The sequence below is a fragment of the Suricata suricatta genome, chromosome 6, assembly GCF_006229205.1.
Source record: "Suricata suricatta isolate VVHF042 chromosome 6, meerkat_22Aug2017_6uvM2_HiC, whole genome shotgun sequence".
Taxonomy (NCBI): domain Eukaryota; kingdom Metazoa; phylum Chordata; class Mammalia; order Carnivora; family Herpestidae; genus Suricata; species Suricata suricatta.
The window spans coordinates 131,265,816-131,279,498 of NC_043705.1; the positions used below are offsets into that span (position 1 = coordinate 131,265,816).

The 13,683-nt window shown below is 34.0% G+C and overlaps 1 protein-coding gene across 1 annotated transcript in view; it reads left to right on the forward strand.

The window, feature by feature from the left end:
- CDH12 (cadherin 12) overlaps positions 1–13,683 on the forward strand; it is a 254,478-nt gene that overhangs the window by 189,015 nt on the left and 51,780 nt on the right. Inside the window, exon 5 of the mRNA XM_029941059.1 lies at positions 7,148–7,335. Coding sequence (XP_029796919.1) covers positions 7,148–7,335 — 188 coding nt within the window. The remainder of the gene's footprint in view (positions 1–7,147; positions 7,336–13,683) is intronic.

Consider the following 13,683-nt stretch of genomic DNA (forward strand, 5'->3'; position numbering starts at 1 on the left):
AGCAACAACATGGGCAAGATATATAGGCCAGAGGTTAATATGATAATGAAGCAACAAAACATGTTTTAGTTGGATGAGAAACAAAAATCAACAGAAAAATGACAATGAATTACTGGATGTAGAGAGATCAATATGCTGATATTACCTAGCATTAAAGTTATTTATATTTGATATTAAAGTTGATATTTACTGTCTCTATATCAATATATGTTATATAAATAGGTCATAGTAGTTGAACACACAAGAGAGGAGGACAGAAGATTATGATAATTACTTGCTCTGTCATATAGTTTCTACTATTTGGAATATTTTCTAATAGCTTACCTCACAAATCCAACATCAGTTATTTGATTTAGCTCAGGTCTTTGCTTAAATGTCAGAAAAAGTGAACAGAATTATTTAACTTTCCCTTAAAGCACTAATGTTACTCAGCAATTTTTCTTCATTTGTGTAATTGTTTAATACTACCTCACCAACCAGGGCATTAATGCCATTAAGATAAACACAGTTTGGTCTGTATTTGTTTGTTTGTTTGTTTGTTTTTCTTTATCATTCCATGGAGGAAGCTACTAAAAATTGCAATTGATTCATTTATCAATAATCTGAGTTATTGGAAGACTTAACTAATCTACTGCCCAAAGGAAATTTAGAAAGGACAATTCAATACTTACCCCATAATTTTTGTGCTGTGTATGGTTGCTCAAAACTAGAAAGTATGGAAGAATGAATGCCTCAAATTTCTGAGAAAAGAAATATTGCTACAATTAAATAGAACGTATAACATTTTATAAAACTTATAAATCCACTAATATATTGTATGTCGGGTACATGGCAGTTCGTATTCATGCATGTGGTTAATTAAAGTCTAGACTGGGCAATTTTATCTGTGTAAAAAGATGAAGCAGTTTGGCCAATACAGCAAAGTTCTTGATTCCGGATACTGGGTACTTCCAAAACTGTGTGCCTCCCAGACCCATGCTAAGAATGAGCAGGACTGAATGTCTCTGTCACTGCTGAGAGAGTCCGCTCACTGTAGGTGTAGTAAGTGTGCTTGACTAAAACCTAGTTTGAGCCCAACTTTGGTATCAAGACGGTCTCTCCATGTGGACTATATTTCCATTACTTTAATTTGTTCTTAATGAAAATACTCACAGCTTCAGGCTTTGAAGGAAGTAGAGGGCATAAAACGTTCTTCAACCACCAGTGTATTTTTATTCTTGAATCCTTCAGTTTTGAAGATATGGGCAGAATGTTTCAGCTAAAATTAGAATGGCTTTTCAGAACTCTTTTAACACCACCATCTCCATATCTCTATAGGCAGTATCCTGTTGACTAATGCCTCTCCTACAGGACAATAGTGTAATACAGACTGGGAGATTATCTACAGAATTACTATGTGAAAAGCAACTGGCAATAGTAGCTATTGCTTAGGAGATTCACTGTATGAGTGACTTCACCACCACCATCACCATCACCGTCACCATCATCATTATTCCAATTTTACAGATCAGGAAAAGAAAGTTTAAATATATTGCCCAGGTCATGGAGCTAATAAGAAGCTTTAACAGTACATAGTTTATATAAAGCTCCTTTATCCTCATATAGATATGTTGTTTGCTTCCATTTTCTTTTTCTTTTTCTTTTTTTAAATAAGGTGAAATTATTTTGTGTGCCATTATTATATTTGCTTAAGAAATTAAAACAATAAAATATTGATAAACATTATTTTATGTGATTACATGGTAAATCACAAACACACAAACATGTGGGATCACTATTTGAACAACTAAATGTTTGAATTGAATCACTGAAGCAAGAGTTTTATGGTAATATACATTATTTTCAAAAGTTTAAGCAAACATATAGTATTTCAAGCAATCAACTATTTATGAGGTCTCAAATAATACGTTTTCATATTCCTCAGTATAGTAACTTTTCTGTGCATCTGAACATTGACTTTCATACATATTATTTTTGAGTAACTTTAGTTATTATAGTAAACATAAAATAAAATATATTTCAAAAGAGAATTTATAATGGATTATTCTATTTTCTTTTTACTTGCTATTCTTATTAATGAATGTTGTCACATTATTATATAGTTCATTCATTCATTTAATATATTTTTTCAGGTCCTATAACTTTCATTTATGAGTAGCTTATAACATAATAATTTATGTTTTGTTAAGTAAATATATCTCTTTTGGTATTTTTATCAACACATGGAAATGTTCCAAAGAATACAAAGAAGGAAAATACATTGTATATCCTTTTTCCTTAGGTATCAGTGAATGCTCCCTGACATACACACGAACCCAGTGTAAGTCCTAATAATCAAAGTACATTTTTAAATTTAATTTCATATTTTTTATTTTTTTTTATGTTTATTTATTTTTGAGTGAGAGACAGAGCAAAAGTGGGGGAGGAGCAGAAAGAGAGGGAGATGCAGAATCCGAAGCTGGCTCCAGGCTCTGAGCTGTCAGCACAGAGCCCATTGTGGGGCTCAAACCGACAAACCATGAGCCTGAGCCGGAGTTCGACTCTTAATTGACTGAGCCACTCTGGTGTCCCAAAGAACATTTTTTAAAACCACATAGTTCCTGAAAGGATACCCATTTTGCGTATAACTAAGTGATAGATACTTTTACCTTTGGAATTAATAGGGAGAATTATCTGTAAGGACTTTTAGAATTAGATCACTATAGGGAGGCCTGGGTGGCTCAGTGGGTTGATCATCCAGCTTTGGCTCAGATCATGATCTCACAGTTCGAGGGTTCAAGTCCTGTAACAAGCTCTGTGCTGACAGCTAGCTCAGAGCCTGGAGCCTGTTTTAGATTCTGTGTCTTCCTCTTTCTCTGACCCTCCCCTGCTGCCCCCCCACCTCTCTCTCTCAAAAATAAATAAAACATTAAAAGCAATAAACTTAAAAAAAAGAATTTGATCACTATAATTCCATCTTAGTTCACGACACACAATTTTCTCATTTTCCATGGGAACATGTGTTCTTTTCTTTTATGCTTAGCATGTATATTTGGTGAGCATGTAAGCATACATTCTTATTGACTCTGAACAGTTTCCTGTCACCTGTTTTATTTCTTAATCTCTCTGGTACAGGTAGTGCCATTAAGATGTTTCATATGCATCAGAAGTAGGACACATAGAAGTTGGTGGCAGTGTAATTACATAGTACATCAAAAGCGATCCAACTTTGGCAAGCTGAAGATTACTTCAGTTTTGAATTAATCTGAATGACCCCAGCTTTATTTGCTGTCGAGTTTCTAGAAATGATAAAATGTCAAGTCACTGGAAAAAAACTGACAGAGCCTAAAAAAAAATATGACATGCCTAATGCATAGCTTCTCTGACTTGTTCCATATTCTGTAGACTTTATTACTAATTACAGTATTTTATTTTTTTATATAAATTTTTTAAATGTTTTATTTATTTTCGAGAGAATGAGAGAGAGAAACAGTGTGAGCAGGGGAGGTCAGAGAGAGGGAGAGACACACAGAATGAGAAGACAGGCTCCAGACTCTGAGCTAGCTGTCAGCACAGAGCCCGATGCGGGGCATGAACCCAAGAACCATGAGATCATGACCTGAGCCGAAGATGGACGCTTAACCTACTGAGCCACCCAGGCACCCCTACAGTATTTTATTTAGAAATGTATGTCCTAATGAATATGTCTTCCACCTTACTAAATTGTGCTATCTTAAAGAACAGAAAATTCAGTGCTCTGTGTATATGTATTTTGTGTGCACTAAAATTTCAACACAAAAAAAGATGTACATGGTAAATCACTGTTTCACTTCTGTAATATCTTATTTTTGCTGGGGCACATTAGTGAGTGATATTGAGTCAGGCTTTTTTTAGAATGCTCTTATTTCAATTTGTTACAAGTTTTCCAATGCCAGTAGATAACATAAAATTTGTAGGCATATTAATGCTGACCACTTTTTAAGAAACTGTTACTTAACTTATTATTGACATAATACTATGTGAAATAGCCATCTTCACATTTATTGTTATTAGTTTCATAAAATGTCCTTTTATAAAACACATAACTCATATCTCAGCATATTGTCTTGAATAGGGGAACTCTCATTTAAAGTCTTTGTTATCTGATGTTCTTCAGATTACTGTTCAGATCTAAAATTTCTTCTCATACTGGAGGGTTTCAATTCTAGCTAAAGTTTTTCCCCTTCACTAACCACAATCTCTTAATGATGATGCCAGACTAGATTATTTCTCTTTATTTTTAATTCTTTTAAATTTGCTTTTAATTGTTCAAATGAAATCTACCTCATAAAGCGAATATGTATCTGAACTTGTTCCTATTGAATGGATTAGATAGAATAAGCAGAAACATTATAAATGCTTTCAGTTAGATGTCCGTATTTTCCCATCCAGCGGCCCCCTACCTCAGTCCCCACCACCATCACCACCTTGCACTGCTGGCCACGTTGGAGGTTTGAAATTCACTACACTGCACAACTGCCTACGTCACTCAAATCTCTGTCAGCTGTGTCTTTGATAACTTATTTTTGTCTTGGTTCCTAATTAAATATCATGTGAGAGGAAGATGTACAGTACATTATTAAGCATAGAGCTCCATTACTCTATTTTAATCAGGGGAAAATGTCAAGACCTTTCTTAACATATATCAATATATCATGACAATGAACCAGGATTATTCTAGTATAGACTCCAGGCTTTTGGTGTTTCTTCAGGTTCTTTGTCACAATCCCCCAAAAGGAAAGGTTGTGGACAGATTTCTGACAAATACTTCCACTTAATAGGCATTAAGAAAGGAAGGAAAAAAGAAAAATAAAAAAGAGCACATATATGAGAAGTTTAGGACAACTTTAAATCACTGTGGCAGGCTTTCTTGCCATGTTAAACAAGAATTCAGGCATCCTAATATTATCTAGTAGCTCAGAAGTGTTTCAGTACAATCAAGGTTTAGGCTATTGTGAAACACTTAACCCTCTCTAGAGAGTAGATTGCAAAAGTCACATTAGGTCCTGCTTATGCAGCCATGGCTATTTGAACTCAATTTCACTTGGATACTTGTCTTTACTTTTTTTCTTAGACTATATGTATACATTGTAACCTGTGATTTTATCCTTCCTCTTTGCTCCAGTTGCCTCAAGTTCAAACTTACTTTAAATCCTGTAAACTTGGAACATTTCTCTATGTCATCCACTGTGTAAAGTGTTTAGAGAATAAAATCCATGAAACAATCCTAACCTATGAAAAGTTCCTAGCTTGATTACGCATTATGACTTCTTTACCCCAAATCCTTTCATAATGTCTATGTAACACTCCATTATTACCACTGAGATTACTATTATTTCTCACCTATGTTCTGATTTGCTTATTTAGTTGTTTAATTTTTAAATGTGTTCTTTCAGAAAGATTTGACACATTCCCCTTTGAAGGCAGGAATACTGGTAATTAATTATCAAATTAATTGAACAACTATTTTCAGACCACTGTAAAAATCTACTTTCTGTTTTACATGGAATCGACTAAATTTAGGTAAATATTTTGATCTTTTAATATTAGATGTATGTTTCAATGAGATAATGTCCATTGAGTGTAAATAAGGCTAATTTTACACTATATGTGTAAGTGGTGGATATCTATTTGTAGGGGGGGAAGTGAGAGGTAGATGACAAGATTTAACACTTCCAGGGCTAATGAAATCACTCCATTTTGAAACTGTGAAAGAACTACGAGACAAATAATAATAATGATAATAATAATAATAATAATAATAATAATAATGAATAAAGTGGAAAGTATTTGGCAAAATATCCACAAAGTGTGACTGAGTATTTTTTCCTCATATTTCTGAAGCTGATAACTGAAATATTGCAAATTGATGAATGAACTTCACCACTCAGAAAACCTATTAAAGGCCTTCCTAACTTAATTTCTATAAATGTAACTAGAATGAACCGCCCTGGTTGCCTTAGCCAGGAGAAAGTACAATCCTAAGCCCATTAATAGGAATTAAAACCGGAAAGCAGGTATCAAAATTTAAACTTTGTAATTTTGAGTTTAGTTTTGCTTTCGCATTTTTATTTCCTCCCATGCTCCTCCTTTTCTTATTTTAATTTAAATGGACTGCCTTTTAATCCTTTAATATTTATGTTGATGATAGCTCAGGAAAATAGCCTATATCTTTTTCATGTTATGCCATACAAAACCTCTAAAACTCCTTTAAGCAATGTATATATTTTCATTTTTAGGGGATATTACAAATTTTCCTGGTTCTGGTACATTTTATATAGATAGAAAATTTTCTAGGTTTTTCTGACTCAGTATTAAATTCATAGTAATATACCTGCTCCACCTGGTGGTGAAAAATAAGCATTTCCTTTTTTTTTTTAGCATTAAAAAAATGTTAGCATAAAATAAAACTTTTAATGCTAAAAAATAAAATAGTGGAGCAGACAGAACTTGATATCCTGATTTTATATGTCTTTGACAGTAGCTTGAAGATACTCACGAAAAATTTACTAAATACTAAACATAAGCTGAATATTAGTCAGTAGTATAATATACTTAAATCCTTCATGAATTAAAATTTTTGTTAACTATTTTATAGGTTCTTGTTATCTTAATGATTTACACTTACTGAGTAAACACTGTCTCTCTACATATGGAATATATAAGAGAAACATAATATTTATATGTATTTGAAAATATAACCTTAACTTTCTATAAATATCTAATTATCAATCTGTCATCTATCTTATTTTATCTCTGTCTTGTGTCCTGGATCCTGTCCTATTGGTGCCAATTAATGACATGGCTTTTCCTGCCCTTCCATGGAATATTAGCTACACTTTGAAGCTGTTAGTAAAATGTAAAATACTCTCTCACTCTAGTTTAGATTTAACATGTTTTACTATTTATAATTCCCAATTAAAATTCTAGAGCAGGACCTATGGAAATGTAAAGTGAAGCGATCACCCCTAATCATAATTCTTAACTTGACAGCAAACTCCCTTTCAATTTCGCACTCTTATGTTCTAAATGTGATATACTTTCTAGACAGTATATTTCTCAAGCCTCGCCGTCTAACTATACACTTTACTACCTCCACTGACAACCTGAATTGTACGTGTCTTCTCAGGTATCTTCCACCTGAAAGTTCCCGAGTCTTCTCCTATCGGCTCAGCCATTGGAAGAATAAGAGCTGTGGATCCCGATTTTGGACAAAATGCAGAGATTGAATACAATATTGTCCCAGGAGATGGGGGAAATCTGTTTGACATCGTCACAGATGAGGACACTCAAGAAGGAGTCATCAAATTGAAAAAGGTACTTAAACAAGGGTTTGGACATGCGATTACCCAACAATAATTAAAGAACAAAATGACTAGGGGCTCCTGGGTGGCTCAGTTGGCTAAGTGTCTGACTCTTGATTTCGGCTCGGGTCATGATCTCATGGTTTGTGAGTTCATTGGAGCCTCACATTGGGCTCTGCACTGATAGCAGGGAACCTGCTTGGGATTCTTTCTCTCCCCCTTCTCTGGCTCTCACTTGCTCACTAGCTTTCTCTCTTTCTCTCTCGTTCTCTCAAAATTAACAAACAAACAAACAAAAACATTTAAAATAAAATAAAATAAAATCAGAAGTAAACTCTAATCCCACTAGGTTGGGTCTTACCATCTCACTACTTCTCTGAAAATAAAAACATCTGTATACATATCTTATTCACACATTGTTGCTAAACGTTTATATCACAGTGAAAGAATCCTTATGTCAGTAACCAGTACTACTGAGTAACGGAAGAAATGAGCAAGGATAATGCTGGGCTTGAGGTAGTTTTAAGGAGGTAACTGAAAAGGATTAATGAGAGATAGAGAGGAGGAAGAGGGAGAATCAGAGGGAAAGAGGAGAGGAGAGAGGAAAAGGAGAAGGGAGAGTGAGAATTGGCGGAAGAGGGAAGGACAGGCAGACTGTAATGGGAAGCCATTGAACAATCAGTTGGTTAGGCAACTGATTCTTGGTTTCCATTCAGGACATGATCTCATGGTTCATGATAAAGCACTCCATGTCAGTCTCCATGCTGACAGCACAGAACCTGCTTGGGATCCTTTTTCCTCTCTCTCTGCCCTTCCCCTGCTTGAGAGCATGCTCTCCCTCTCTCTTGGTCTCTCTCTTTCAAAATAATATTAATAAAAGAGATTAGTAAAGAAGAGAATTACAAAAGGCAAGAGCACAATTGTAAATATTAGAAAGGTTATAATCTGTCTTTTGTTGGGGAGTGGCATGAAGAAAGGTTATGGAAATGTGAAAGATAATAAAAAAATCACAATTATATTTGGAGTGTGTAGATTGTTTCCATGTCAGTGAAGTAAACTATAGAGTTTTCAAGAATGGTGTGTAGGAAAAACAGTGTTTTCTCCTCTTCTAAAAGTATGTTCTATTTACCCCAAACTGCAGTATATCATACACATTTAATACCTGCAATTATTTTAACCTAAAAGAAATATTTTTGTAGTCATTTCCATTAATTAGGTTGCTGTGTCCATATTTGCTTAGGAACTCTGACTGTTAACAAAGAAATAACATATATGGCAATAAAAATAATATTGAAAATAAACACAATTTTCATATAGATTGTTTATCACTTTTTATTTCCACTATTGCACATAAATTGTACCTTTTCTATGAATTAATAGAACCACATGATCTCATTCAGCAAAATTATACATTTATGTTGAATTTTCAAAGTACATTTAAAAAATACGTGTCACACTCTGTCATTGACTCTAAGTGTAAAGTTCTTTCTAGGCCAGCGAGAGAGCAGACACGGATGAAAATAGGAGAGATGGCTAAGGTCCAGGAAAAGACAAGAATCCTGAATAAGGATTCCTGCCCTTGCCCGGTTTTTATTAGGATCAGAAGGCTTACAACATGGCGATGGACGTACACAGAGACAATGACTCTGAACAGTAACCTGTGGACGTGGGGAAAGGGGGCCTTGAAGATATTCAGGGTTAGGGACTTGGGTTAATACCAAATAAAATCCTGGAGCCAGGCTGCGGGGGAGGGGGGCGGAAGGTTGTCTACAGCAGCAGACACAAGGCACCACCTCTGTTGCTCTTAGCTAGCTTAGGGATGAGAGAATAGGGGAAATAAGATCAGGGTTCGCAAGGTACCTTTTCCTTTGTTAGTCATCCCTGCTTTGGGCTGCTTCACCGGGGGCACAGGGGTCTATAGTCCAATTTACCTGTTTACCTAACTTGGTCCTACCTTCCTGTGAAAGCAGCTTTCTGCTATAGTACTAAATTAGGGGGTGCTTTGCCTTGAATGCTTAGTCTTATTTATTTCATATACCTATGCGTTGGGGGCCTTTGCCCCTCCTTACTTTATACTAGGTCCTTTGCCTCTCCCTCTCTACTCTGGGGGCTCAGCAGCCCCTCTCTATTCTGGGGTGCCTTAGCATCTCTCTATTCTTCGTTGCCTTACTTACCCAACTTGGGTATGGGCATTCTATGGCTTTGTGCTTCTTTATACCTTGTTAACCCATTGCTATAAGCCCGGGGAATTCCTAAGATTCATCCACACCACTTTCTTATCAACTTTACTCCTTTATTGCTTTTCCTGTTTGGCCCATTTTTCTATTTAGTAACAAGTCAATGAAAAGTCTTATCACTTATTTTTTCTTAAAAAAGAACTACATTTTAATGACTTACAAACATAAATTTAAATGGAGCAAATATGAATGCTTTTAGTAATAAGGAAAATAATAGAAAATATTTTATATCAAGTCAATACAGAAATTATGTATGAAATTAAATAAACTTACAAAGTGAAATTGAGGTACAGAAGAGTTAATATTGTGTATATTATATATTTAAAATCTGTATGTGCATGTATAATTAAGTTATTGTGCCAATATTTTATATTTATACATAGAATTTTATATATTTTTACTTATACACATATATTATCTGTACCAATAAATGATTGGTATCTAAGTGTCAATCTGGAAGAATGTGTAGCATTCTTAGCTACTTTTTAACACAATTGAAAAAATGTGCTAACTATAGTCTTTATAGCATATCAAAATGACTTAATCTTGAAAGTAAATATTTAGTTATATAAATCAATTTTTTGTAAATATTTACTTATTATACATCTTCACTAAAGCAATAAGAACAGACCTTTTTCCTGTTTAGTTTATGAAAGTTTCATAAAAAGAGTCACATTTTTGAAGAATTTTATTTTGTTGCATTTTTTATTTAATTTTTGAGACTTTTCTAAGTAGATTAAAACTGAAATTTATGACATTATGACATAACATAATTAAACTTGATTTACAGAATATAGAAGAACAGTCTGAAATGTGTAGCTCCAAGTATAAAAAATAGATTTTTCTTCCTGCAGTGGATAATTCCATTTTGTTGGCATAAAATTTGTTATTTAAATCAAGTTCAGTATCCATAACTAGTGGTCACTCCTTTGATCAGCAGGTACTGATGGGAAGTCACCAGATCTGAGAGCCCACCCTGGATTCTGGGTGTAGAGCAGTAAACAAAACAGATCCATTCCCTGAACTCAAGCAGCTTCCACTTGGTTGGGAAAGACAGACGATAAATGTAAAATCACTGTCAGCAGTGATAAAGTCAAGATTGAAAAATGTAAAGCAGGGCCCAAGGATACAAGTAATACAGCAGGCGGTGGCTCTTATAATGAGGTGGTCAAAAAGCATTTCTCTGACAGGGTGAAATTCAACAGAGACTTGAATGAAGCAAGAAACGAACCATGTGATGTCTGAGAGATACTTATCCCAGAAAGATCGGGCAGCAGCTGCAAAAAGTTGAGTGGGCTGAGTGCACTAATGAAAGGGTTCACGGCCAGAAATGAAGTCCAAGATGCAGAGAAAGGGCTCTTCTCGGAAAGCTCAGGAGGCCAGTCCGAGGACTTGAATTAGATCATAGTAAGGGGCGAGGGTGACTTTAGATCTAAATTGTCTCTACCCTTGACTTTTAGTTAGGATACTGTGGTGTTCTAAGAATAATACTAGAAAGTAAGGATAGAAATAGACTAGTTACAAAACTATAGGAATAATCCAAAAACTGTTAATGGAGATGTGGACCATGACTAGCATAATAATGAAGGTTGTGAGAAATTGTGAGATTCTGGCTAGATTTTAAAAGGATAGCCAAAACATATTTTCATAAAAATTCTGATCATCCAGCAAATTACCAAAACATTTGAATAGATTTGTTCTTAGTGTTATAATCTGTCTTAATCTCCAAGTGAGGAGCCCCTAGAGGCAATCTGTTGGAAAAGAAAATTGCAGCTTGCAAAGTTCATCTATTAAATCTCAAAAAAGACAAATATCGCAGGAAAACACTTCTGTAGCAAAATTTCATAATTATCTAACACCTGTCTATCTACCTACTTGCGTACCTACCTACCTACTTATCTACCTACTGCTGTATGTATTATATTTTGTGTGTTTGTACAAACATATATGTATAGAATTATGACTTGATTAAACATGGAAGAATGATGTCATAAAAATAAAACCATTAGAAAAATTCCATGAATAGAGCCCATGAAAAACTCAAAATTAACTTAAATAACTGCTGTTCTTTAGAGGTTTTTTTTTTGAGAGGGGGAGTGAATTCTGTATTATAGAATTATTTGTGCATATATTCAATAAGTTCTCAGAGAAGTTTATTTTGCACTTATCTTTAGGAGTCCTAGAAGAATGAGGTGTATAATAATAAATAACTATGTAAACAGCAGTAGCAGTGTTTCATTACACTATGATCTTTAAATTAGTTTTCTTGAAAAATTTCCCTTCAACATCTCAGCATAAAATTGTAAGAAAAGAGCTTTAATGTAAAACCAAATTCATGTAGGAATTATGGTGTCAATGCATTTAGAAAGTCCAAAATATATTCTACCTTTGAATATGCAGCTATTAGTTCAATATCAGTTATTTAATTGTGTGGCTAACAGTGAGTTTTTCTTTTCTTAACTCACTTAATAAAATAGTGGGTTGTTGTATGTAAGTGATGAATCACTAAATTGTACTGCTGAAAACAGCACTACACTATATTTAAATAACTTGAATTTAAGTAAAGTCTTGAAAGAAAAATAATGAACTAAACTAAACTAAAATGAAATACAAAGTTCTCTGGAACACATAGTCTCATTATGTTTTATCTCCAAAATTTATATTTGCTCTCCCTTCACTATTTCCCCTTTCTCCTTCTGAGGAAGGTGTTAGTGGGTAAAAATGATGGTCAGATTTGTATGAGCTGAGAAGGATGAAAAAAAAAAGCATTTTTATTAATTTATTTTTAACATCAATTTGGATTCAGTTTATGAGCACTATGACAGAACATTATTTCACTGTGTCACTTTGAATTCAGAATAACATTATGAAACTATACAAATCTTCTTAAGGCACAAACTATTGGTAAAAAATAAAACAAAACACAAAAAATACTACCCTTACTCTACACTTAAGTCATATTGCATTGACCAAAATTTAAACAAATATAAATTACCCTGTATGTTCTTAAGTATTATAACGCTAAAAACACTAACAAAATTGGGGTGCCTGGATGGCTCAGTCGGTTAAGCTTCTGGCTTCGGCTCAGGTCATGATCTCATGGTTTGTGGGTTCAAGCCCCACGTCAGCTCTGTGCAGACAGCTAGATCAGAGCCTGGAGCTTGCTTTGGATTCTGTGTCTCCCTCTCTCTGACCCTCCCCTGATCACACTGTCTCTCTCTCTCTCTCAAAAATAAATAAAAAGCATTAAAAAATTTAAAAAAACTAAAAAAATCAAAATAATAACTTTAAGCATTTTCATTTTTTATAAAAATTAGGAGGTAGGCTACATTTAAAATGAGAGCATATGGCTTTTTAAATTGAGTAATTTTATTCTTAATTGAAAAAGTAAATGAAATATGTTTGACTCAGTAGTTTTTTTTTTCCCTACTGGATAACTGAGAATAAATATATATTTATTATATTCTTACATAGTTAATAGATATAAATATAAAATTGCATGAGTTAAAAACATTCAAGGACTAAAAATAGAAATATGCTTATAGAAGCACTGTAATTTTCTTGTTACTTTAAGAAATTAAAGCAATTAGGGCTGCCTGGGTGGCTAAGTCGGGTAAGGGTCTGACTTCAGCTCAGGTCATGATCTCCACAGTTCATGGGTTTGGGCCCTCACTGGGCTCTGTGCTGACAGCTCAGAACCTGGAGCCTGCTTCGGATTCTGTGTCTGCCTCTCTCTCTGCCCCTCTCTGCTCATACTCTGTCTCTTGAAAATAAATAAACATTTAAAAAAAAATTTAAAGAAATTAAAGCAATTAAAATAGTGTGGTCAACATTTAAATTGTGCAAAAGGACAATTTTATTGTCTTCCATAATTTCTCAAATAGTTCTTTTCCATTTCTACAAAAATGTCCATTGCTAACTAGGAAAAAAAGACTGCATATATTTAAAGTAAAGAATGATGAAGTAATTTCCTCTTTATTTTTAAATAAGTAAAACTTTTTGATTTAAGAAAGAATTCTTACTCTTTGATGTTACTTGGAAATATTATTTCATTCCAAATAAACATAACTGCTCTCATACTGAATCCAAAGCAGAATTATTTTTCCCCTTTAAAAAAAAGAAGT